The sequence below is a fragment of the Vulpes lagopus genome, chromosome 18, assembly GCF_018345385.1.
Source record: "Vulpes lagopus strain Blue_001 chromosome 18, ASM1834538v1, whole genome shotgun sequence".
Classification (NCBI taxonomy): domain Eukaryota; kingdom Metazoa; phylum Chordata; class Mammalia; order Carnivora; family Canidae; genus Vulpes; species Vulpes lagopus.
In genome coordinates this window covers 34,201,438-34,228,762 of record NC_054841.1, presented here as the reverse complement: position 1 = coordinate 34,228,762, position 27,325 = coordinate 34,201,438, and the positions used below count along the sequence as shown (strand labels likewise).

At 37.5% G+C, this 27,325-nt stretch overlaps 1 protein-coding gene across 2 annotated transcripts in view; it reads right to left on the bottom strand.

The window, feature by feature from the left end:
• PLCB1 (phospholipase C beta 1) overlaps positions 1-27,325 on the bottom strand; it is a 679,067-nt gene that overhangs the window by 226,971 nt on the left and 424,771 nt on the right. For both annotated transcript variants that reach the window (XM_041732275.1, XM_041732276.1), the window contains exons 4-5: positions 23,793-23,930; positions 553-632 (exon numbers count right to left, since the gene is read on the bottom strand). In XM_041732275.1, the coding sequence (XP_041588209.1) occupies positions 553-632; positions 23,793-23,930 (218 nt within the window). The remainder of the gene's footprint in view (positions 1-552; positions 633-23,792; positions 23,931-27,325) is intronic.

The window sequence follows — 27,325 nt, the reverse complement described above, 5'->3', positions numbered from 1 at the left end:
TCCTTTTCATTCTGTGCCTTCCTCCACATCTTTTTCTCTTTTCTTACTAACGCTTTCTGTGATGTTAGTCTAAGGGCAGGAATCAGGACATTAGTCTATTGATTTAGGTAGGCAGGGAAGTTATTATAGCATCTATCAGATCTGAGACTCTAGAGAAATGAGTACCGTATGTTGTTCTTTCCCTTTGTCAGATTAATAATTGATATGACACAGGCATATGTAGAAACGGGGGCCTCTCTGAAATTAATAATTCTTGGTTCTGAGCACAGCTGTCGGGATTTGGACGTGTCTCCTTATTGTGTGTCAAAGGCATTGACATTCAGGGCAGCTCCGCCTAACACGGATGTGCAGCTTGGAGGAAAAGAGTGATCTTTCTTGGAAGTTTTCCAATTCCAAACAGTGGAGGTATCAGTTCTCTAACAAATCCCAAAGGGAAGTTTGTGTTTATCAATGTGTGAAGCCAGTGCAGCATAAACAAAAGACTTCACAAAGGAGAAAGGAAACTGACTCAGAAGAAGCAACACCCTTAGTAATAAAATTAGAGCTACTTACGCTTTTTCCAGAAATGCATCTCTTGACATGTTTTGGGCCAGCAGGTTTGTTGCCAAACTGAAAACCTCATTTGTCCATTCCTGAAAGATGTAAATCACACTTGCATTAGCTTGAATACTCTACAGTCATTAGACACATGTTTTTAGCTGGGCTACCAGGAAGGCAAATTAGTTCAATTTGTATGCCTAAGGGATTTTTTCCTTTTTCTTTCTCTCTCCTTCTCTCTTCTTTCTTCTTCTTCTTCTTCTTCTCCTTCTCTTCTTCTCCATCTCCTTCTCCTCCTCCTTCTCCTTCTTAATTAAATTAAATTAATTAAATTAATTCACGTCCCTGAGTGACTGCTCCTTTCTAAGGAACTATTCTTTAGACATAAACAAAATTTGTCTGCTTCTAAAAATGCCTACTGATAGGAAACTGGCATGTTGAATTTCAGTAACCAAATACTTTTTACTAATTTCCTAGCATTATAAAGAGTTAAAGAGTTATAGAAAAGTCGAAAATATAGTCGAAAATATTTTTAGCACTCCTTCAGACGTAATCTTCCTGCTTTACTATTCAAGGCAAAGCAACTCTAACAGGGAACTTTTAAATGTTACAGTTCTAGAAGTTCTTGAAACCAGTCCCAGTCACAATGTCACACTCTCCCTCTCCCTAATTCTGTCAGTCCTTTACTTCTCCCCTAATCGCAATTCCTACCTCACACCACTCACCAGTGATCTCACTTGGCTTCCAAGAAAATGGAAAAGAGCAAATCCACACCAAAAGCTGAAGTTACATTCTGAGTGGTTTTGAACATGAAATTAACATTTGCACACCCCTCCCCAATTCGTTAGGAGAAGACATGAGAACTAAGAAACCAAGGTTTTTAGTTCAACAGCATTTCCATCTAATTGTGTGACTTCTGCTGTTTTATTGGTCTTCTGTGTTTTGCCTCCTGACTTAAGGCATTGATAATATACCAGATATTATATTATACCAGATATTAATATTTGAGGTAGGACTTGGGGTATACAGTGGTGAAAGAAGAAAGAGGGAATTCTAAGCAAAGAAAACTGTCTGGGAGAAGAACCAGAGGTAAGCACGCAAAGTATGACTTAGAAGGAATGGGGAGGAGTCTAATACAGATTGGATAAAAGAGTGGAGTTGCGATGAGAAAAAGTAGAATTGGGGGCAGAGTATGGAGAGCATTTAATGTTTGTTGAGGTATTCAGAGATAATTTAGCAAGAAATGTGCTATCACTGAAAGTTTTAGGGTGACAGATGAGGACACCTGAGGCCGGATTGTGTATTAGGGAAGTTATTTGGTGGCCACGTAGAGAATAGAGTTGAGGCTGAGAAACCAAAAAGAAGGAACACAGTTAAGAAGGTGTCTCATTTTAGGAGAGAATTTTGGGGGGCCTTGAACTCTATATATTTTTGGTGGAAGACTTGGAAGATGAAGCACAGAATAATTGTGAGTGAAGCAAAATAACTGACCACTGAACTTTATGTATAAGCAAGAGAAGCATTGGAATAATTTTTAACAGCTTTAAAATAAGTTTCCTCAAATTTGATCATTTAAAACTAGGAATAATAACTGCTAGCCCTAGTTTTACAATATGTTTCTGGTATAATATTTTCTGAGCTAAGGGTCAAATTAGATACTTCCTATGCAACTTTATGCATTGATAAAAGCATCTGTAATTGAGGGCAATGTACCATTTTGCATGTTTACTGGGGACCAATTCCACACCAGAAATAAGTATTGTGAAAGCCAGAAATTTAACTGGGTCTCACCTTTTAGTCTGAAAGGTAAGTGTCCTATTATATCCAGCCCAATAAAAATACAACGTGAGTTACGTACATAATTTAAAATTCTCTGGTAGGCACATGAAAAAAGTAGAAGTAAACAGGTAAAACTAACTTTAATAATATATTTTATTTCAGCTAATATTTCAAAAATATTATTCATCATATAATCAACATAAAATTGAGATATTTTATATGTATTCTATGTGTTTAGTCTTTGAAGTGAAGAATGAATTTTTTACACTTACAGACCATCTCATTTGGCATTGGCAATCTCCCAAGTACTTAATAGTCACAGGTAGCTGGTGGATGTTGCTGTAGCATTTGGTCAGTGCTGGACTTCTAGATCCTTGGCTCTTTGTATGGGTCCTTTATAAAGCCAGCTGAAGGGCAGCATCATTGCCACCTTTACCACACAGCCACAGCTCATTCAGCAAGTCAAGCATAATTTTCATCATATTCTGAGAATGTGGGCATCTAAATTTCTAAGTATGGAATTCTTAGAATTCATTGGCCTCCTGCAGCCTTTTGAGACGTTCAAAAGATCTGACCCAGGCTAAATCAAAGATTCAGGGACTAATGTATCGACCAAGGGAACTTTAGAAATCACCCAACTCTTGTTGGGTATTGGTCTCAGTCTATATAACACTGAGCTAAAACAGCATGTGTCTTACTTTGGTTTCCTCAGAAGCAGACCCTAAAACAAAGATTTATGAGGAATGGGTTTAAAATGAAGTGTTTTCTGGCAACTTTATAGGGGACTAAGCAGGACTGGGAAGGTAGGAAGGCAGAGAGTAGAAGTGTAGAAGGAAGAAGGCAGATGGTAACTTTGACTTTATCTTGACAAAGACCACACATCAAAGTTGAATTTTTGATGAAGAACGAGAAAACTGGAGTGTGGCAATCCCTGTGCCTATTAGTCTTAGTTAAAGGCTTCTGGAGGGGATGGAAAACCCCAGGCACTTCCTGGTTTCCTTGATAGTAGATAAATTGGGTCCCAACATCCAGAGGGAGCAGCCAACAAAGAGACAAGGGTCCTGGCTGTTGGAAGTGAAAGTCACCAAGGCATTGTATGTGAAAGTGGAAAAGGACTGGAAGGGACATGGGGAGAGCACTGCTAGAGCTGGCTCTAGCAGGTAACATATTTCAGGACTTTTGGGTACCAGAAGTAGCTACACTGTGCAACCAAAGTCTTGAAGGAATAGATTCCCATATGTGCTAGAGCAGTGCTTCTGAAACTTTCATCTACGTAGAAAACGCTGGGGCAATAGAGGGCAAAGGTCTTGCTGAAATGCAGATGTTGATTGAGGAGGTCTGGGGAAGGGACAGAGAATGTGCTTCCCAAGGGAAGTCTACTGAACCACTCTACGAGTAGCAAGGTTCTAGAGGAAACTTGCAGCATTGATGGAAAGTTTGGTAGAAATGAAATACTTTAAGCTCCACACTAGGTCTTTGGACTCAGAATCCACATATTTTTCAAGAAATCCTTATATTTTTATGCATATTAACATTTGTTTGAGCATCCTGCTGGGCCAGGATCAGAATTTTGAGTAGCAAGGTGTGCCAGGACCTGGTTTAGGAAATATTATTCTATTCTTTGTCTGCTTGCTCCCCAAGCAAATAAAAAAATTATTTTGGCTATTTGTTTTAGAATAACCAAAAAAATCTCAGAGCTGCATTAAGAATGACATGGCTGAAAAGATGTGGCCAGCGCCGCTTAAAGCAGCCTTGGCTCATCCTGAGATTATGGCATATGCTTTGCTGCAGGATATACTGATGCCACCCTGACAGGGTTCTCATAAATCCAATGCTGGGCCTTGATGAGTCTGGCACTGGAAGGACAGCTTCTTATTTTAATCTAGAGGGTTTATTTTTCTACTTTCATAGACAAGGTTCTGATGATTGCCACCAAGGTTGGCTCAGCTTCTACTATTTCAAAACTGAAGCTTCTTAAATGATATTTTTCTGTCTTATGATCCACCTTTTCTCATGAAGGGGACAACCGACACCTGAATTAGAGAAAATAGATCTGAAGGTCAACTTCCATGGAATTTCATCTGGAGTTTAAATGTACATATTTGTGTCTTAAGATCTTCAAAATTGTTCCTGCAATTCCCTCACCCCACGAGGTTCCGGTGCACTTATTGAAATGCCAGTATTGACACCATTATAAACACTTAAGTTTTCCTACCATGCCGCAAAGTTAACGCACTTTTATTTCTAAAGTCATTTCAGTTCTACCATGCTTGGCACAGGGTTTATGTGTTTGCTTAATACTGCCAACAATTGTTTCACAATTGTCAATTACTCTCAGAGGTATTGTTTGAGTGTTTACTATGCACTGACCTAAGTCTTTTGCAACCAATAACTTCATTAGTTCTTATAACAATTCTCCAAGGGGTAGGTGCTGTTATTAGCCTCATTTTACAGAGGAGCGTTCAAGGTTTCAAAGCACTTATAAAACTTAAATTCTCAGAGCTGATAAAAGTCATAATTTGGGATTAAATAACTAGTTTCTTTTTTTTCTTTTTTTAAGATTTTTACTTATTTATTCATGAGAGACACACACAGAGAGAGAGGCAGAGACATAAGCAGAGAGAGAAGCAGGCCATGCAGGGATCCTGATGTGGGACTCGATCCTGAGACTCCAGGATCATGCTCTGGGCCGAAGGCAGGTATTTAACAACTAAATCACTGGTTTCTTGGGCTCTAAACCCTGTACTCTCAGATACCGTGCATGCTGTCATTTTGTTCTAGAAAATTTTAGGGTGGCTCATACAGTTCAAAAGATAAAAAAGATAAGCCCATTTAACTGTATTCTGTAGAAAACACTGCTTCAGCTCTTGCTAAGGGCTAGTTACTGTTCTAGGCATTTGGCAATTAACTCATGGAATCCCCACAACTACTCTATGAGATAAATTCTGTTATTAACACCCCATTTGTATAAATGAGAAAGCTGAGGCATAGAGGCATCTGATAACTGGCATGAGGTCATACAGCTCATACGGACACATCTGAGATTTGAACCCAGGACATTTGCTGCTGGAATCTGTACACCTTACCGCTGTAATATGATGATGAATCAAACTCTGGTGTTTATGAAGTAAACATCTTAATAGCATGCTATCATGATGATGCTAGAGGAGATAAGATGGAGAGAAGGGTAAGGTCAATCACAAAATGCAGGTCTAAAGACTTGGAACTTTGATAGAGGTAGGTCATGATTTCTGTTCACCCTTGCTTTAACCAGTGTAAAGAGAGATCCAATCACAACATGTTCAAACCTTTCCCTAGATCCAAATGCCAATCATCCAGCAGTTCGACTATGATGAGTAGTTCTGAGAACAGAGAGAAATTTCTCCCATTGGCATTCACACCTCGTAACTTCTTGGCTTAACTTGTCACTGCAAGGGGTATACAGACAAAGACAGAGTCTACTAGAAGAAATAGAATTTTTGAAATAGGAGACGTTTCGCCTTCCCATTGTTCTGATTTATATTACCTTTAATATTTTAATGTCTTTATATTACTTTTCTTTTCTTTCAGTTTTATGTATTTTCTTACACTTAGAAATACAGAGAACAGTGTAACTAGCATAAATCAAAATGTAACAAGTGTCAACATAGTGCCATATTTACTTTAGTCCTTTTAAAAAATAATATATCCTTAAGATGTTGCAGTGCAGATTAATTCTATGCTGTGCTTCTCCCTGTTTTCATTCTTCTCCCTTTCTTCAGGAGCAAGTTCCATCTTGAAAGGTAGTTATCAATATCAAATCTATTTTCATGTGTTATAGATCAAGGTTCAGCAAACTAAGGCCTGAGGGTTAAATCAAGCCTGTCACCTGTTTTTGTAAATAAAGTTTTAGTGGAATACAGCTATACTTGTTCATTGACGTATTATCTGTGGCAGTTTTCAGGCTATACTGGCAGAGTTGAGTAGCTGCAACAGAGCCAAAAGGGCAAAGTGTTTACTATCTGGCCCTTTATAGAAAATAGTTTGCTGGTCCCTGACATGGACCCATGTATATTTAAAATAGTACATAAATCATATTATACTCTATGCATCTTTGGCCAATGACTATTGGCAACCAACATTGTACCTTTAAATATTTCCTTCCTTCTGCATATGGATCTGGTTAATTAATCTTAACTATTATGCTATTCTACTATAGGAATGCATAACATATTAATGCATTATTTTATTGATGAACAATTTGTGGTTTCTTTCTTCAGAAGAAAGGAAGAAATGTATTTTTTGTTTGCACAAATGTATTCCCTGTTGCTTTAAGTCACACCTGGGAGATTTTCTAGGGTGAGTATCATGAATTCTTAGAATCCATATTATCTTCATCAGTACCATGCTGATACTTGCTCACCAAAGTGGGAAGGACATTATGTTCCCATTGGCAGTGTAGGAGAGCTTGCATTTTGTCATATTTACCATATTCTCACTTGCTATTATCAAGCTTTCAGAAAATGTTGACAAATCTGATGGATGCAATGCGGGATCCTGCAGTGGTCTTAATTTGCATCCTTGATTCACCAGCAGAGTTGAGTATCATTTTATATACGTTGAGGCTGTTCCACTTTTTATTTTCTGCAAATTTCCTGTTAACATTCTTAACACATTTCTCCTTTAGGATATTTGTGTTCATTGTCTATGAAAAGGGGAGAAATGTGGGGGACAAAAAGGAGTGGGGGAGTTTTTGTTTGAGATTTGAGCTCAAGTACAGGACGGTGGTTAGTATCAATCCTATCGATAGAAACAAAGTGCTGCACAGTGGCTGCATCTTGTACATGGCACCTGGAGCATTGTGGCGTGCAAAGCACCCACCCAGACCATGGCTGTGACTTGATACCAAGCAGCTGGTGTCACAGAGAAGAAGCAGAACGTGGCCTCTGCCCTTTAAAACACGTCTTTATGCAGTGAGTTCTTTGGGAAAGAAAAAGTTCAAAAAGGAATACTGGATATACAAAGAAATTATGAGTCCATGGTTACCCTAATAAAGTAAAAAGAGTGACAAATGATAATAATCTCAAAGCAGGTATTTCCAAAGTGCCCGATTTGGTAGCCTCAATCTCTCAATCTATTGTATTTAATTAATTTCTTAAAAGATTTTATTTATTTATTCATGAGAGACGCAGAGAGATAGAGAGAAAAAAGAGAGAGAGAGAGAGAGAGAGAGAGAGAGGCAGAGACACAGGCAGAGGGAGAAGCAGGCTCCATGCAGGGAGCCTGATGTGGGACTCGATCCCAGGTCTCCAGGATCATGCCCTAGGCTGAAGGCAGGCACTAAATTGCTGAGCCACCCAGGGATCCTTATTTAATTAATTTTTAAAACATTTCTGGAATAAATAATTTATATAAGACATGTTAATATTTGTGGGACACATGTAGGTCCTAACTATATTTTATTTTATTTATTTTATTTTATTTATTTTTTTGGTTCTAACAATTTTAAATAGCTATCTATTTTTCATTTTTTGGGAAACCCCTACTGCCATTGGCAGTAACAGTGTCATTCCCATTATCTCCACTCATAAATAGGTAACACTTTGGGATTTGAGTAAGAAGGAACATTGTCTTGTTCATGTAGAGTTGCACTGCCTGGGTGAGCACATTTCTCTCACCTACTGGCATGCATCAGAATTCATCTCACTAACCATTTGTCTTAATGTACAGAATCTTTCCATTGTGCAAGATGGTCTATGAGTTATAAAGATTTTCATTAAAAGCAGAAAGGACTATTGGAGAAGTCACTGCATTTATGATACTACATAGAGCATTTTGAATTTTAGTAAAACTTCTGGTACAGTTTCTGTTTTGGTGGCAATGAAAGGCTTATATTTTATAGTCAAAATGTTCATCTCATACTCAGAGAGAAATGGTTGTCAAACAAAATATAGTTACTGGGCAGCCTTGGTGGCTCAGCGGTTTAGCGCCTGCCTTCAGCCCAGGGTGTGATCCTGGAGACCCTGGATCGAGTCCCGTGTCGGGCTCCCTGCATGGAGCCTGCTTCTCCCTCTGCCTGTGCCTCTCTCTCTCTCTCTCTCTCTCTCTCTCTCTCTGTGTCTCTCATGAATAAACAAATAAAACAAAAAATATATAGTTATTAAAGCAAAACAAAAACCAGGAAGCAATATTAGGACCCAGTATAATCACTACTGGGACAGAAAATTGTATTACTCAAAAGATGTAATATCTAAAAAGGGTGCATAATTATTTCCAAAAGACTATGTGATTCAAATGCCTTTAAGCTACAGCTGACAGAAGCACAGCTCAAACCAGCCTGGGAAATAGAATTTCTCAGGGACACTGGAGATTTCCTGTAATTGAAGGAAAAATTGAGCAAACTGCAGGAAAAAAAAGGTATAATATAAGACATCAGGAACCTGGGGCCTAAATGCAAAGGGGATTTTCTTTATTGCTTTTCCATTGCTCTATCTTACCTGGTGATATTATTTTTTTCACTGATCAGCTTCATTCTCATGGTCACTACACCAGAAGTTACACATGGCACTTCCCACCCACCAGAGATAGTCATGTATGAAAAATCCTGGCAAAAGTCTCTGATTGGTCTACATCTAGAAAGCTTAGTCAGGTAAGAACCCAGCAGTATCCAAGAGGCCAAATCATTGGAACTGGGGGAGAAGCAGTGAGCAGAAGGATGGAAGAGAATAAAAACACTACATATATCCATTCACAGGAGTATCATGGAAAACAGCAGATGGAAGAAAAGGATGTGTCATTCATAATGTGTGTGGAATCTCATAGCTCTGTGTCCCATTCTTTTATAAAATAAAATGGGCAATAAATCCACACTTTTGACTTGAGTTACTTCATGAATGAATGAAATGTGTCAATGAAAGAGAATTATATCCATGTCTTATAATTAATGCCTTTTGAAATTAATTTTTATGTCTTCTTCATTGTTATAGGTGTTCAATCACCATTCTTGGCTATAGGGTTTTGGTTAATCACTTTACATGTTTCTTATTGTAATTTGAACCATGCTGGAATAAGTTATAAGAACTCAGAGTACTATGTACAGCATTGGGCCGAGGAGGCTCTCCAATTAGTAACATAAAGAAGGCTTATGAATAGGGCTTAGGGCATCTATATTGGCTTCATAGACATGCTTTATGCTTTGCTTTATACTTTGAGCTATATTCTTGAAGAACTGTTGCCCAATTATCTTTGTGCAGCTAAGTGATTGCTGTAGTACACAGTACCCCGATGACCTAAGGTAGAGTTCACATGTTATAAAGTGCAGTTTGCAAAATGTGGGAGTGCAAGGATCCATATTTTGGGAGGTAACAGATGTAGTATATCCCTAATCTTCTTCCAACACTTCTTGACATTCTCCTGTTCCATGGGAAAACTTTAATGTGGCAAAATCAAGTTAGAATGAATATTAAGAGAGTTTTTCTAAGGGAAAAGCATAAAGCCTCTGAAAAGAGCGGCATGTGAAAGAAAAGAGGAAGATGTTTGCTCTGGCAAAGTTCTCAAGATGAGAGGTTTTCAGCTATACCATTGTCAATCTCAAGATGTATTTTGAGCATCAGCTGAGGAACACTCTCCTTCCCTTCCAGCCAGTTTCCTGAGTCATTGCTCATTTGTAACAGCTGAGAAAATGTTGATGGAGTGCCCTTCTAAAAAACCTCTAAAGCTTCCTTTCCATGGCTTTCATATCAACCTGCCATATTCTGGAAATGGTTCTTTCCAAAAGCCTCATGTCACTTTATGAAAACACTTGCTATAATGCCTTCTAAGCCTAGCAGTGTCAATGCTAATTAGTACTTTGGTTTGAATCCGCTGGAGTGCTGCGTACTAAAGACAGCAAATGTATGTGAGCAGGGTCTGTAATTATAATCGATAGCATTGTTTATTGTTAAAAAAGTAATTCTGTTTGAGGAAATCAAGTGAAAAAAATTTTAAAGAAAAATAATCCAGCTAATTTCTTGGTAAGATGTATGTCAAGTGGAATAAAAGGAGCAATCATAACTTCTTGGGAGTAAGGTGGTGCTGCTTATCCATTAAATGAAATCTGACAAAATTAAAACTGCATTCCTTGAAATGTGATTAGTAAACTACACACAGGTACTTCCTCATTAAGTTATAACTTAACCTATGGAATTCTGCTAAAATATAATTTTCTCATTTGGAAGTCAATTTGTTTTAAATACTGTAATTATATCCCCCATCTTTATTTTAAATCGTTTTACAAACTGGATTCTTTCCCTTTAAATGGAGGAGTATTTGACCCTTGGTAAGGACTCTAGCCTGTTTGTTAGCCCTTCCCCCACTGGCAGAATGACTCTTTGCCTTTGGCTCCAGTTGCTTCCCTTTTGCTCATTTTCTCACTGCCTTCGGAAGGGCGAATCTTGAATATAGCTTGTGCTTGTCTCCTAATTTAATCTTAAAATACTGCCATTAGTTTATGTAATGATTCTTAGAGACCCTCATATTATTGATGCTTTTGCTAGTTTATGTAAAACTAAACCTTATTGGATTGCATGCAGACCCCACTCTGCTCTTAGCTGTGGGACCCACAGCTCAGGATTACCTAATATCCATTTTCTCTTTCTCTCATCACTGAAACCTGTCATTATTCAGGCCAGCGATATATAATAATTGAAAAATTTGCATTTTCCAACAACTTCAGCAGCTAGGGTGGTAATGTGACACATGAGGAACCACATGTTAGCAGAAGTCTGGGAGGAAAATGTGGTTTCTGATATAGAGGCTCCGTTCTTTTTGCTGTTGGGACCACACATGCAATGGCTGGAGCTGCAGAGGCCTCTTGATCTATGAGGAAATGACCATGGGAACTATAGGGTCCCAGCCTTATTGTCCTTGAGTCCCTCTATCGAAGCCAGAAATGCCTTCGATACTTTTAGGCTTCCTGCTGCATGAGGAGAGGGGGGAAGCAAAAGCAAACAAGTAAAAAATCCTTAATTTATCTAAGCTAATGTTTGGTTTGATTTTCTATTACTCAAGGCCAAATGTAACCCCTGCCTGATAGAATCATCTTGGGCAAGGTTTTTTAACCTGTCCAATATTCGTTTACCTTGTAAAAAGGAGAAAATCACAGGACTTACTTCACAGGCTGTTGTGACAACTAAGGGAGACAGTTCATATTATATGTTTAGATTGGTGACAGACACAACACACACTTAGTAAATGGTAGCAATCTAAAAACTTATTATTTATTAAAGAAACACAGACATAGGTTTTCAAAAAGATTGTTCAGAGGGGCTGTCAACAAAAAGCAATGATCACTTGTGATACTCTTACCCTAGCTCTGCTTCTTGACAACTATTTTCAGCATTTCTATTCTTAAATTCCTGGGGGTTAATCCATATTTCTAAATAATCTATTTTTACGGCTTTCTCTTGATTGACCAATTTTAGAATTTAACTATCAATATCCAGCTCTGATCTCCTATCCCATCTCTCATCTGCCCTTTCTCCTTCCTCCTGATAGAATTCTGTGAACCACTGCTCTTTCTTCCCCGACACCTCTACAATCTCAAGCAACATAAATTAAGCCATTTCTTAATTCACCAATTAAAGACAGTATCACTTCTCTGAGAAGAAGACATTTACCTGCCAATCCTTTTATCTCCAACTCCTGTTAGCTTAAATTTATTTTTAAAATGATCAAAGTTGAAATGTTTTTTATCTTGTCCAGTATCCATAATTAACTTCAATTATGTGCATATAAATTGATTCTAAAAGTTTAAAACTGATAAAATAAAAAATTTACATGGTTACAAAAATGCAAATACAACTTTCTGCAGGGTCACATATTAGACTCTGATTATCTTACTTGTTACAGTTCCAACACCACAAACCATGTGACTTTCAAAAGGGAACATTCCTAATACCAACATAACATACATCCTTTTTGGGCTGCTCCTTTAGTTGTTGAAAATCTGTATGCTTTTAGCTGGCTTATATTTAGATAATACTTTCCTTGGGGCAGCCTGGGTGGCTCAGCGGTTTAGTGCCGCCTTCAGCCCAGGGCGTGATCCTGGGGTCCTGGGATCGAGTCCCAAATCGGGCTCCCTGCATGGAGCCTGCTTCTCCCTCTGCCTGTGTCCCTGCCTCTCTCTCTCCCTCTCTGGTCTCTCATGAATAAATAAGTAAAATCTTTAAAAAAACATACTTTTCTTATACATTTATCTCTTCTTTTACTTTAGTTTTCTTTTGAAGAGAAGAAATTTAAAGCCTTTTACACTAATTTAATATCTTTCAGCTTTCTACTCATATTGCTTGAAACTCATTCATTCCAATACCTTCTATTTAAACTTTAAGACAATGTCTTTAGCTCTTATATATACTTTTTGTCTGATGTCTTTCATATTTTCCTGTCTTCTGTTTTCTCCTACACTCTTTAGGTTGCTTTTGTCTGTGTCTCTTACCTTTTGTCTCTCTCTTTCTCTCTCTCTCTCTCTCTCTCTCTCATTTTTAGCAATCTCTATACCCAACATGGGGCTCAAACTCATGACCTAGAGATGAAGAGTCCCATGCTTCTCCCACTGAGCCAGCCAGGCGCTCCTTATCTTTTCTTTCTTATTTTCATCTTTTTGTGTTTCACATTTCCTTGTTTTCTGCCTTCACTGTGGTTTGTTTCTGCTTGGTTCCCCATTCTGGGAGATTTCCTTCATCTCTTCTTCTTTTTTTTTTATTAAAGATTTTATTTATTTATTCATGAGAGACACAGAGAGAGGAAGAGGCATAGACACAGGCAGAGGGAGAACCAGGCTCCATGCAGGGAGCCTGATGTGGGACTTGATCCCGGGTCTCCAGGATCACACCCTGGGCTGAAGGTGGCATTAAACCACTGAGCCACCCAGGCTGCCCCCTTCATCTCTTCTTACTATTATGTAGAATTTGGCTTTTGTTCCATTATCTTATTTTTTATTTCCAAAAAAACCCACTTTATTTTTGCTGCCTATTTTTCAGAGCATCTTGTTCTTATCTTATGAATATATTTAAAATTCTCTCTGAAGATAGTTCCTGTTTTAATTTTTTGTTTATTTGTTTCTTGATTATCCCTGTATCTTCTATCATCATTTCTTATTTTGTCTGTCTTGGCCTCCCTCATCAATCAAGAGTGTAAGCTTTCTCAATAGCCTATGGACATTTTGATGCTAGTTCACATTTTTGTGGACATTAGAAGGGCCAACTGGGAGCTCTGAGTATGTGAGTGGGATTTACCCGCTTGCAGACCTCTCCTGTGGGTAGGCAAGTGGGTGCCAGCCACTATGGTGTGGTACTCACAAATTCTAGAATGAGAAGAGCTTTACTCTGGATACTTGACTCCAATGCTGGCTACCATGATTTTTTCTAATAATTTGTTCACTTCCACAAAAAACAAACAAACAGAAAAACCAAACAAGTCCTCAGCTTTTTGGTCTGCAAAGTAATTGGTTATCAATAATTCTTAATCCAGAGCAAGTGGAGGAGGTGGAGGGGCTGATAGTTTTGTTCATAACCTTTAATTCTTCGCCCTTCTTTTATTCCCAAGTCTTGCTTCCTATTCCTCTGGGCTGGTAGTTCTCAAGTCAGCGTCTTCTCTCCACTGACACTCAGTGGGTCAGTGACCTTGTTGGCTACAGTTCTCTATGGAACCTAGACTCTGTTCCATCACACACTTTCCTCTTCATTTTCTTCTGCAAACTTATTGAAATATGTCATCTCGTAGTGCCCTATCTCATTCTTTACATCACTGTATATTTATGTTACTTTACCATCATTTTCATAGTATCTCAAGACAAATAGCAGGTCACACCTGTACTTATTCTGCTGCTTTGGACTGATACTATTATGAATCTTATGTTTAAAACCAAGTTTCTGATTTTTCCTCCTAATTGGCTCTCCATCTCAAGAAGTTCAATTCCATCAAAACTGACATCCTTAGCTTCCTTTTTCTCTCATGCCATGTGTCCAATCCATCAGTATAGTTTCTTTTTTCTTTTCTTTTTCCTTTTCTCTTTTCTTTTTTCTTTCTTATTTCTTTCTTTCTTTCTTCTTCTTTTCTTTCTTTCTTTCTTTCTTTCTTTCTTTTTTTTTTTTTTTGGCTTTAAACTCAAAGTATATTCAGAACCCAGCCATTTCTCACTATCTCTACTCCCAACACTCTGCTCTCGCGGTTTCTGCTCTTGCATCCCTACTATGGCTTTTCAATGGAGCAGCCAGGGCAATCTTGCTAAAATATATTGCACCAAATTAATCCCTTGCTTAAAGTGATGTAAGTTACTTATGTCACGGGAAATGAAGCCAAATTCTTACAGTGGCCACCCACCACTGTCCAAGTCACCTGTCACTCCGCCCCCAACTTCTCCACTGCTCTCCTTCTTCCTTATCCCATGCTGGGTACACACCTGTCTCAGGCTCTGCTCTCTTCCATGAGAACCATTTGACTCACTCCATCATCTTCAAGGTTTTCTTCAAAAGTCATCACTTCAGTGTAATCTTATCTGACCAATTTATTTAAAGCTGAAGTATGCCTCCCCCTCTCCAACACTTCCTATTCCCCTTCCTTACTTTATTTCTCTCTAGCACCTGGCACCACCTTATTTGTCATGTTGATTGTCAACCTACCCCCACCATTATGTAAGCTTCATGAAGACAATGATTCTCATCATTTTTGTCTATTTAGCTTATCCCTGGTGCTCAAAATTATGCCTGGTATACAGCAGGCAACTGAGTATTAGTTGAATAAATGAATGAATGAATGACTATCATTATATAGCCATTAGGAAAATTATTGACAAAATATTTAATTCTTTTTTTATTCTCAGAGGCAGCTTGTTCATTGGGAGTATCTGATGCATTAGGAACCGAAAAATGATAACTGATATTAAAGCAGTAGAGGGCACAGATCAATTTGCCACTCTCATACGATGCCAGATATTTTTCTCCAGTAATTAAACAAGGAAGCCAAATATTTTAGATCTCTTCTTCTTTCCAAAAACATTATGGTTTTTTTTTTTGGTTGTTGTTGTTGTTTGTTTGTTTTAATCTGCATTCTTGCTTCATGGCAATTGACACAGGTAGACAAGTGGGCTTACTCAGTTGTGAGTCTCAGAAGACAGGGAGGTGTAGGAACAAGGGGGCAACAGTTTATTTCTGTGTTATGGGCTGTTTGGGAGGAAAGAGGAGGCACTGCTGGGTAACCAGTTTTCTGACTTTCCTTTCTGGGGAAAAGTGAGTTTGTACTAACAGCAGCCCATACCCTGAGAGCAGAGCATTTCTGTTTCCTAGGATATATTTTCCCTGCAGTTTGGCATTCATTCTTCTGTGTGGCTCCCTTCAACACTCAAAAGAAGCTCTTGCTTAAGGATTGTAGGAAAGACACCCAGCAGTCTGAAGGAGAGGCACTTTCCTCTACAATCACCAGAAGAGAAACTATTGCTTCTTATCTGGCTGTAAGGAAGAGATTAATGTCCAAGTTGCCTTTTCCCTCTTCTTTTTATTATGAATGCCCCTCTTTTGATTTTTTAACTTTTAAACCTTCATGTGGACATTCCATATGGGTGACATTTTCACAATGTAAAAGTTGAAGATGTGCATCTTTCATCTGCTCCACACTAATCCAAAATACAAATGTAGAATGTGGAATGAATCTCATTTGCCAACAGAGGACATCCATGATTACAAAACTCCAAGACCAATAGTGTAGTGCATTGACTTGGTAAGATCTTGGCCCTTATTTACAATCAGGTGGGGAATATCTGAAGATGACATAGGCACATTTTGCTAGTATGAGGAGGTCAGGAATAGCAATGAATGAAGATCTCATAAAACACAATAATTCATTTATAAATGGCAATCTTTTTGGCATATATATATTCTACCCCCAAGGAGGTCCTGCACAGTTTTCCATTATATTCTAAAGTATACTGCTAAAAACAATATATGATATGCCATTCTATTATTCTTAATCATTTTTGTTTAAATAAAATAAAATCTACACCCTTTGCTCACTCACCAGAAATTGGTCCTAAATTCAAAAAGTTAAAGGGATAAATATAAATAAATATTTTGTACAGAATATATTAGTGTTTGAAAAATCTTATTTCAATGTATATGCCATATATATAAATATACTATTAATTTGGAGGAACGTCTAAGAGAATTCCAAGTTTTTGATGAATCAAGTTCTACGTCAAGAACAGCTAGTGGTAGCTGTGGCAGGTCCCTTCACTGCTTCCTTTCTCTTCTCTTTTCCAATTTAATTTTGTAGACAATATTTTCTTTTTTCTTAAAAAAAAAGGCCCCTTCTCTGTAGCATCTTTTCTCATTCCCTTCACCTAAAAAGCTTCAACTATTTGGCTACTCCAAGCCATTTTGGAACCATTTTAACTGGTGGGTGGGGGAGTGTGATAGGGACGATAACTATGAGTAGGAACAAGGTTGAGTTTGAGACAGATAAACCGATGGAAGTCATTGTAGTTAGTGTCATCCCTTTCTCCTACTGAAAACCTTGGCAAACCTTTCTTCCATCCTGGGAAGAAAGGGCCTGGAGTAGCAGCTAAGAGGCCTCAATTTCTTCAACTCTATAAAATAAGAAAATCAGAGAACATGTGCTCCAAATCCCCATGGCTTAAAATTTTTCATGATCTATCAGTTGTTTTTAAGGCTCCAAATCCCCTTTTCCCCTTTCTCTCTCCCTCTTTCTTTTCTTTTTTCCCCAAACACACATGTATTGAGCACCTATTATACACTAAGCTAGGTCCTAAGAACATAGAAATGACTAAGCTATTGTTTCTGACTTTAAGTAGCTCACAAATCCAAGATAGGGTGTCAGATACACTGACAGAGAGTTACAGTGTGATAAATGATGCAGAAAATATACATGGGGTTCAACAAACAGCAGAGAAGTAAACTCCATTATTTGTGGAAATCATGAGATGGAGGAGTTGTATTTAAGCTGAGTCACCTAAGGAAAGCTTGGAAGTTCTCCTGGTAGACAAAATGGAGAAGATAAGTCTAACAAGGCACACAATTCTGAAGGCACCAAAATTAAAATTATAAAGGCAGAAAGAATCACAGGTAGTTAGGAGTTACTGGAGCGGAATGGTACAAGGGCCTAAGTGGTGAGTTATCAGCAACTGAGAGCAATCAATCCTCAGTGTCCACTGAGGTGCTCACTGCATCCTAGGCCTTCAATAAATATTTGCTCACTAAATGAATGAATTCAATAGACAGGGAACTTTATTTTGTAGGTAATAAGTAATAAAAAGGATTTCAAGCATCATCAGGTTTGAAGGTTTTTTTTTTTTTAAATCATTCTCATGCAGATGGGCACATATAGTTGAGAGCAAAGAGAGCGTTCAAAGAAAGTAGGTAGAAGGTTCCCAGAGGTGAGACCTGTCAAAAATTTGAACAACATAGCAAGGAGATGAGGGATTAGGAAAGAGATGTGAGAGCTAGTTAGGAAATTCAGAGAGCTCGCAAGTTATTTGGATGATGGGCAAGCATCTAGTGTGGTGGATGAAGGTAGGGAAAATTTCCAGGGAATCCAAGTTTATACCCTCAAATGAGTGAACTATATTTTCTATGATGTTTATAGCTGCAGAGATGGGAAAGGTTCCCTGAAACATTTAAAATAACAGCCATTCAGTTTATAGAGCATATCTTTGAAAAACTCATTATTCTGTGACATCAAAATGTAATAAATTAACATATAGATATCCATTATAAAACATTATTTTGTGTGTGTGAATTACTGTTTAAAATACCAATTGGCTCAAACTGTTTGTTAAAATGCCATTATCTAACAAAGCTGAACATATGAAAGCCTATGATCAGCAACACGTATCTCACAGAAAGCATATGTTTATAGCAACATTACTTGTAATAGCCTGAAACTGGAAACTGCCTGAATGTTCATGAACCATAGAATAGATAAATCAATTATGGTATACCTTTTAGCAAAGAAATGAACCAAACTATAACCACATGTAAAAAATATAGAAGGATTTCATATGTATAAAGTAATAAAAATAAAAGTAATCTATAAATTTGGAGGTCAAAATAGGGATATGTTAGTAGGTTAGACACTGGAGACTTGGTGATGCTCTATTTCTTGATCTGAGTGCTATTTACATGGGTGTGTTTTTCCCAAAATCTATCAAATTATATAGTCATAATTGGTGCTTTTCAATCAAAAATTGAAAGGTAATTTGGTTCCTCGTAAATAGCATGTTTTTCCTATTTATAAAATGCTTCAGAGAATTTAGTGTATAAAGAATTAAACATTGAAAGCAATGGCATCTGAACAAAAAATTTCCCCTGCACAACTCTGCCATTAGGCATCTCATTCTTAACCCACTGGATGGATCCTTGCTGTTTCAACCCACTGCATCTTAATACACCGGAGCAACACCTAGAAATTTGAAATTTACCAAACAAGGCAGTGGTTCAACAGTATGTCTATCCAGGGCGCCAATCAGAGTGTCAAACATTTAGAACTGACTATCACAGCCTGAATCTCCAATACTTTTTCTTAGGGTGATAAGTTATGTCACTAATATATTGCATTGAACAAAGATTGGAGATAGGAGTTGGGGAGGTGAGGGAGGGGATGACTTCTAGGAACCCGGTCATGGAAAGGGACTAGAACTCAGAGGGAAGACATGTTGTCTTTGCACACTGGGATTCCCCTTTGCTAATCATGAGACAGATTTGCGTTCTTGCTGAGCTTCTCTCACTCAGGGAAGGGTGATCTCCTAACAGTTATCACTGAATACCTGAGACCTGAAGGTAAACACCGGTATATGGCAATCCTGTGAACCTCAGCCTCTAGATCAGAGCAATCTGTCTTACAACGTACACAATGCTGTTTAGACTCTATGACCACCGGGGGTAGTACATACGAGAAGTCTCTTTCTATGTAGCCTCTCCCCTCAAACGAGGGGCTAGAACTGAGCAAGTGGAAGACAATTATTTTATCTTCAAGCCCCTTGAACAGTGGAAGAATTTACATTTTGTTAATATGCATATAACAACATTATTTTGGGGGCTGATGTGAATGATCCGACTTTTTGCAGTCTACTTTAATCTTACCAGTCAGATCTTGAAAGAAATGTACCAACTGGTGCTGAAAAAGGCTTGAGGGTTCAGATTGTCTTTACACTCACCCACTGACTTCCGTGTCCTTCGTCACTGAGAAAGTAAAGGCAATCAGAAAATGTCTTCAACTTTCTCCACATGGACCCCTTATTAGCATCTATAACAACATGCTCCACTTTTCCTTTTCTTATTGAGGAAATGTCCTTTCTCCTGTCTGAGCTTAAATACTTAATCTCTGAACAGGGTCAACACACTTTTTAAATAAAGGATCAGATAGTAAATCTTTTAGGCTTTGTGGTCCATATGGTCCACACCACAGCTACTCATCTCTGTCTAGCCAAAACAGCCATAGGCAATATGTGAGCAAATGGACATTGCTGTGTTCCAATAAAAGTTTAAGAAGAGGTGGTGGGCCAGAAGTGGCCCCCAGGCTGTAGTTTACCGAGCTCTGCACTAGATCCTACGGCTTCTACTCAAGAATTTGCTCTTACAAGTCTTCTCTCCTACCTTGGCACTTTGTTTTCCCTCTATGGGACCATTCCTATTAGCATACATGTATATTGTTGCTTCTCAAACCTTTTTTTTTTTATAATTTTTTTCTTTTTTCAAGATTTTTATTTATTTATCCATGAGAGACACAGAGAGATGCAGAGAGAGAGGCAGAGACACAGGCAGAGGGAGAAGCAGGCTCCATGCAGGGAGCCCGACATGGGATTCAATCCCAGGTCTCCAGGATCACACCCTGGGCTGAAGGCGGCACTAAACCACTGAGCTACATGGGCTGCCCTGCTTCTCGCATCTTAAAAACCATTTCTGAACTTTGCTTCCCATTTCTCTGCTGCCTTTAACATCAAAACCTCTAAGAAGAGCAATCATTTTTGAATTTTTTTTTCTCTCTCGCCAATATTCCCCAGAGCCCATTCCAATAGGCCTTTGACTCCATCATTCCACTGAAGTTACTCTAATAAAAGTCACTAATGATCTCTATGTCATTAAATGCAATGGTTCATTCTTGGTCTTCATCTTGGGCAGCATCGGACCCTATTTGTTGGCGACTTTACTCATCTTGAAATATTTTCTTCACCTGGCTTCCAATTATACACACTATCTCATTGCCTCCTCACTGGCCTCCTTTTCTGGTTCTTTCATATCTCAGTCTCTTCATGTTAGAGTACTGATGACTCAGGCTTTGGACATCTTCTCTATCCTCAGTCACTTCCTGGCTGATCTCATCCAGTCTCATTAGATAGTATCTATATAATAAATAAATAAATAAATAAATAAATAAATAAATAAATAAATATTATCTATAACCTGATGAATTCTAAATTAATATATTATATTTGGCACCAACTCCAGCCTCATATATCCAACTCAACGTATCCACTTGGGCGTCTAATAATGACCTCAATCTGAACATGATAAAAACTGGACTCTTACTATATACCCCCAGATGTGCTCTATTTCAGAGGGCTAATGTGAAATCCTCTATTTCTCTGGCACATTAAAGGGATTGCCCCTCCAGGGAGCAGGGAAAGCTGATCCTTAGGGTATAGAGTAGTTGGAAAGTCAAGCTCCTTAACAAAAAGTATCACTGTTGTATAATTGCAAGCAATACTATGTTTGTAGTCCAATTACAGAGAGAAAAATTGAAATGTTCTCCTCCATCAATCTTTTAAAGAAGTCACTTGTCTTAAGGAATAAATAAAAAGTTCAAATTTAAGTGATTTATGTTTATTAAGAAATAAAGCATATAAATCTAGAATAATATATTTGGGTAAGTTCAAGTCGTAGTTCTAATTTTTTAAATTGATCCAAGAGATTTCTCAGAAATCTATGATATTGCTATAACTGAGCAACTTCCTTCAGATTTTTTGCCCTCCCTACACACCCCATAAAGAAGTAACCCTCTTTTCCCACCCCCATACCCTTTCTTCCTGCTTTGCTCTTCCACACAGATCTCCATCTGACCTACAATATGTTTCCTTTATCATTATGATTTATCTGTTTATTTCTCCCAGAACACTGGCTCTCAGCATTCTAGAATGCTGTATCCTTAACACTGGAATTGTGGTTGGTGTAGAGAAGGAAACTGACAAACATGTGTTGAACGAATGAACAAGCCAGAATTCCTTTGTAAATAATTTCTTCTGGAGACATTTGAGTTTCAAAGCAGCTCAGGTTTCTGTCAAGCGCTCTACATAATGAGACAGGCTGACTCCTTTGGCATTGGCACTACACAAAGCACCATGTACACTGGCTCCAGAGATTAAATAAAAGGTGTGATGTTATGAGACAATACTAACAATTAGAAGGAGGAAAAGTACGTTTTGAAAGTAAAATGGTCTTTGCAAATCTTAACCTGCTGACAGAGCAATTTCAGTTAGGGGAAAAAAAATACCTTACCGGGAAGGCAGGGAAGGCAAAACATATTCCGTAACTTCATTAATTATACCAGGAACATCAAGTTGATGCTGGAAAAATGTCTACAGATGCAGTCTCACGGAGAATATTACAGAACTCAGAAATAAAAATTCCTAAAGAAAACTAATGGGTAGGAGTGTACAGAGAGAAGGAAATTGAATATATTTTAAACATAACTGCATAAAGGTTTAATGCAGTATAAGATATGTAGATTGGCTTGTAATATATAATCTATATTCATTCGTAGTAAAAACCTCCTTAAAACTCACTGTCACTTATTAGATGTTTCTGATAGTTAATGAATCTCCTGAATTGGTTACTTTTTAAGCTGAATATGGTTGCATTTGGGGAAGATATCTTAAAAATATTTTGTAAATCACTAATATGTATTTACATATATTCATTCATCCATCCAACCATCCAGTCATATACTGAGAAATGAACTATATACAACTCACAGATTACCAATAGTATACCAGAATAAAAACTCTTGCTAGGCAAGTATAATGCTATCACACTGAATGTTTCATAAAACTGAAGTCTCTCCAAACATCAAAGTAAGTTATACTGCAGAAGCAAATGGGTGACTTGGTTCTTAGAAGGAAAATAGACTAGGTCTGTAACACAGTCTTGGAGAGTAGTTTCCAAAGACTTCAGACTGTGAAAACTGGTTCTCATTTCATTCATTCCTTTATAAGAAATAGAGTTGATGTTATGTAAATGTTGGAAATAAGCCTCTACCATGATCACTAAAGAATTAGAGTTCAGATCATTACTTTTGGTGTAGGTCAGAGAACTGTCAGACCACTGAGGGTTAAAAATTTATAAATCAGGGATCCCTGGGTGGCTCAGCAGTTAAGCATCTGCCTTTGGCCCAGGGCGTGATCTTGGAGTCCCGGGATCAAGTCCCACTTCGGGCTCCCTGCATGGAGCCTGCTTCTCCCTCTGCCTGTGTCTCTGCCTCTCTCTCTCTCTTTGTATCTCTCATGAATAAATAAATAAAATATTTAAAAAATATTTATAAATCATAATGATAACTGGCTTGACATGACCCCATAGTTATCCTCCACATGAGAAGTTCTATAAGGGCAAAGATATAACATACAAACTTAAAATAATTCTTTGATTCATTTTCTTAACTCTTGAAAGAAAGGTATGAAGGATAAAGATCATCATTAGTATCCTATGAACTATAAACATGAACAAAGAAAGCTCTTCTTTCAATATGTTCATTTTAGTACTCTTTTCGTGGCAATTGGACTGGTCCAGAGAAAGCATCAAAGTTGAGCCCAGGGTTCCCAGAAATTGATAGCTTCTCATTTGATAGATCTTGCCTGTATTCTAGTTATTTCTGTATGTATCCTAAAGGCCTGCCATATTAGTAAATTTGCAAGTCATTAATGGAGAGGCCCTGTCTAATTTACCATCCTAGTCTATAACTGAATAGATGTTATTTATTATTATTATTTGAAATTTTTATCTTAAAAGTGTTTAATACCTTCTCATATTCATTAAGCAGCTACCATGTGTATGGTGGTGGGTTAGGTACTGCACACGGTAAAAGAAGTTAAAAATGTGCTAAGGATGTCTGCTCAAGGAGAGGATTGAATGGAGATTGGGTCAGAAGTTTTATGGAATGAGGCTAAGACACAACGTGTGGGGACAAGATGTTTAGGGAACTAAAAATTGGTTTCACTTATATTTTCTCCTGCAAATAAATTATATCAGATGTCTTATTCTTGATGAAAAATCTCCATAATTCTTAGTAAATATCATTATTTGGAGGCATTTGAATTACACTTCTACCTGAGCAGCTTAATTATTTTTAGATGTAATTTTAAGACATGTTAAATATGACAAAAACCCAGCCTTTTGCAGGCATCAGTACAATATAATAAGGATTCAGAATGAGGTGTCAGAAGTTTCCATCCACTGTACCTTGGCCACTTCTTCTTGGAAAGCCACGAGATTCAAATGGGAGATGTTAACTAAGTCAGGCCCATACACCACCGTTATCATGCGATGCTCCAGGCGTCCGATGTTCCCCACATCCAAAAGTTCACGTAATTTGGGGTCCTAGATAATAAATGTTGAAAAAGTTAGTCTATAACTAGAGATTCCAACATGGTAGCATAGTTTCAAAAGTATTAGACCCAAAATGCCTGCAAAACAAAATTGCTTTTTATTCTTACTAAAAAATAGTATGATTGAAATCCCAAACCCCATCATGGCCCAGACAGGTAGAGTAACCTGATGAAAGGTTGTAGAGAGAAAATTTCTTCTGAGAAATCTCTTACAACTTATGGTCCTCATGGGATTATATAACATGAAATGAGCAAGACAGAGAAAGACAAATATTGTATAATATAACTTACATGAAGAATTTTTTAAAAAGCTGAACTCAGAGAAAAAAGAGTAGAGTGGTTCATTCCAGGGGCAGTGGTGTGGGGAAAATGAGATTTTATTCAAAGAGTACAAACTTCCAGATACAAGATGAATAAATTTTAAGGACTGAATGTATAGCATGGCAATTAATATTACAGTTAATATTGTATTATGTACTAGAAAGATGCTAATAGAGTAGATCTTAAATGTTCTCACCACAACAAAGAAATGGTAATTATGTGATGTGATGGAGATGTTGGCTCATGTTGTGGTGGCAATCAGCATTTTATTGCAGTATATGCGTGCATCAAATCATCATGTACGTTTTATAGTTACACAATGTTATATGGTAATTAACCTCAATAAACTTGGAAAAAAATAAGACTTATGGTCCTCAGTCAACAGCTCTTTCTGTCATACATCTTTTAGTAGCATATTTTTATGTGCCATAATTCTCCCTTTATTTCCTCCAATCATCCCATGAATCGCATATTGAAATACAAAATGTCTCCTCAATTCATGACACATTAAGAAGAAGAAGGTGATTCGTGTAGAATCAAAACATGGTAATGCATCTAGGCGTGAGGCGGAAACATGGCTGGAAGTCACAGAGTGGACCTTCTCCAACACCGAGTTTCATTGTAAAGAGAGGCTGTTAGACTGGGCCAAATGGCGGCGCCTGCCATGAATATGTTCATTTTAATTCCACTGTCAGAATGTACTGGGATTTGGACATAGAGAACTTCTGCGATCTTTTCAGAGCAAGTTCCATTCTTTGAGATATCATAAGTAAGGATTCCTTAGAGATCTAGTCCTGCTGGGAAATGGAGGTTTCTGAACCTCCCAAATTGAAGTAAGACCTAAAATAGGACTCATTCACCTTGGCTGAATTCCTTTTCCTCTCATTGGAAATGAGAGGTCCGTGCAGAAAATTAACATCAAATCAATCACTTAGCAAATCTGCAGCCAGCTTCTGAGCAAGGAATAGATTTGTATTCTTATTTATTTAGATAAATTCTGTGCCAACAGGGCCTGGTTATTCTGATCTCCTTGCTGAGGTTTATATTCACAAATTCATGTAAGAATTTGCATTCTTACAAAGAAAAAGTGGGTTTTTAACAAAAATGAAGAAAGAAAATAAAACCTTTCCAGCTCAATTATTTGATCTATTGCCATTAATTCTTTCTTAGTTAATAAAACTTTCTCCTCTGTTTGTCTACATAAAGAGGAACATTTTCAGGTAAGTTATGAAGAGAAAATTCCATTTCAGAGGTGTGCCTAATATAACTAAAACCTCAACTCCACTAACAAGTTGGGAACTTATCAAAAACATCAGGCCTCCTAGAAAGATCAAATATTATCACAAGAACATCATTTTGCATGACCTAGAAAAGGAGAGGAATAGAGGAGAAATTTTATCAAGCAAGCAATAGCAAAAAAGAAGGAAATTTTTAGCATTCTAGCATTAATGAAAGATTAAAGGAAAAGATTCAGGAAGAATGGATTTTTTTTTTGTGAAGACTAATAAAGAATGATTCTAGCTGTTCTGTGAAATGATTAACTGCATCCTGATTTTTAAACATTTTGATTTACTTATTTTTTAATTCAAGTATAATTAACATACAGTGTTATATTAGTTTCAGGTATAAAATATAATGATGAAACAATTCTGTTCATTTCTTAGTGCTCATCATGATAATTGTTCTTAATCTCCTTCCCCTATTTCACACATTCCCCCCACCCACCTCCCTGCTGGCTACCACCAACTCATTCTTTGTATTTTTGTCACTTTTTTTGCTTTGTTCGTTTGCATCATAGTTTTTTTTTAACACGTTTGAGGCATGGTTAGAAAAGAAAATGATTAGTACTTTTAATTTTTTTGTATGCATACTTGGAAGAGAAAGGTAATTCTTAGAAACCATCTGAAACTTTAATTATAAATAACAAATTTAAAATCAACAATTACAGAGTCTATCTGAGATATTGTGATTTATAAGAAAAATAGATTTGATCATTCAGATGACCAAAATATATTTCTTGTATGGATTTGGTCATTGTCTGAGGTTTCTGGCTCACAGCCTCTAAAACCAGAGCATTTTCTGTTCAGTCCGTATTACTTTACTAATTCTCATGTTATTTATTTATTTATTTATTTATTTATTTATTTATAAAAAAGATTTTATTTACTTATTCATGAGATACACAGAGAAAGAGAGAGAGAGGCAGAGACACAGGCAGAGGGAGAAGCAGGTTCCACGCAGGGAGCCTGAGGCGGGTCTTGGTCCCGGGTCTCCAGGATCACGCCCTGGGCTGAAGGTGGCGCTAAACTGCTGAGCCACCTGGGCTGCCCCTCTTATGTCTTTTATTATTTATTTATTTATTTATTTATTTATTTATTTATTTATTTTTAAAGATTTTATTTATTTATTCATGAGAGAAACACATACACAGAGAGAGAGAGAGAGAGAGAGAGAGAGAGAGGCAGAGACACAGGCAGAGGGAGAAGCAGGCTCCATGCAGGGAGCCCAATGTGGGACTCAAACCTGGGACTCCAGGATCACGTCCTGGACTGAAGGCAGCGCTAAACCACTAAGCCACCCAGGCTGCCCTCTCTTTTAAACCTGTCTTTTAAAAACAGGTTTTCCCACTTATTATATAGTGATTGATTAAAGAGTGCCCCTCTCAGAACTGCATGGACTAGGTGTGGGGGTCAGGAAGGAGCAGGTATCTGAGAAGCCATTCTGTATATAAGTGTCTCTACATCTGAGATGTTGTACAATAAATAATCAAAAAGAGTATTGAGCATGAACTATAGGCACAGTAAGATTTGAGAAATATTCTTTCAATAGAAACCACAATATTTTAAAATTATGTAATTCTGGAAGTAAATAGAGAAATTGTTTAAAGTATGTAATAAACAAGTTCTTTACTAATGTCCTTTTTTGGTGACTGACCATACCAATTTTTAAACTGTATTTTACTATCTTTCCTACCATTAGTCATTTTATTTGTTTTTACAAGTCCTTTCCCTTTATATTTTTATTAACATCAAACTTGGGTTATACTAGCATTCTCCCCCTTAAGAA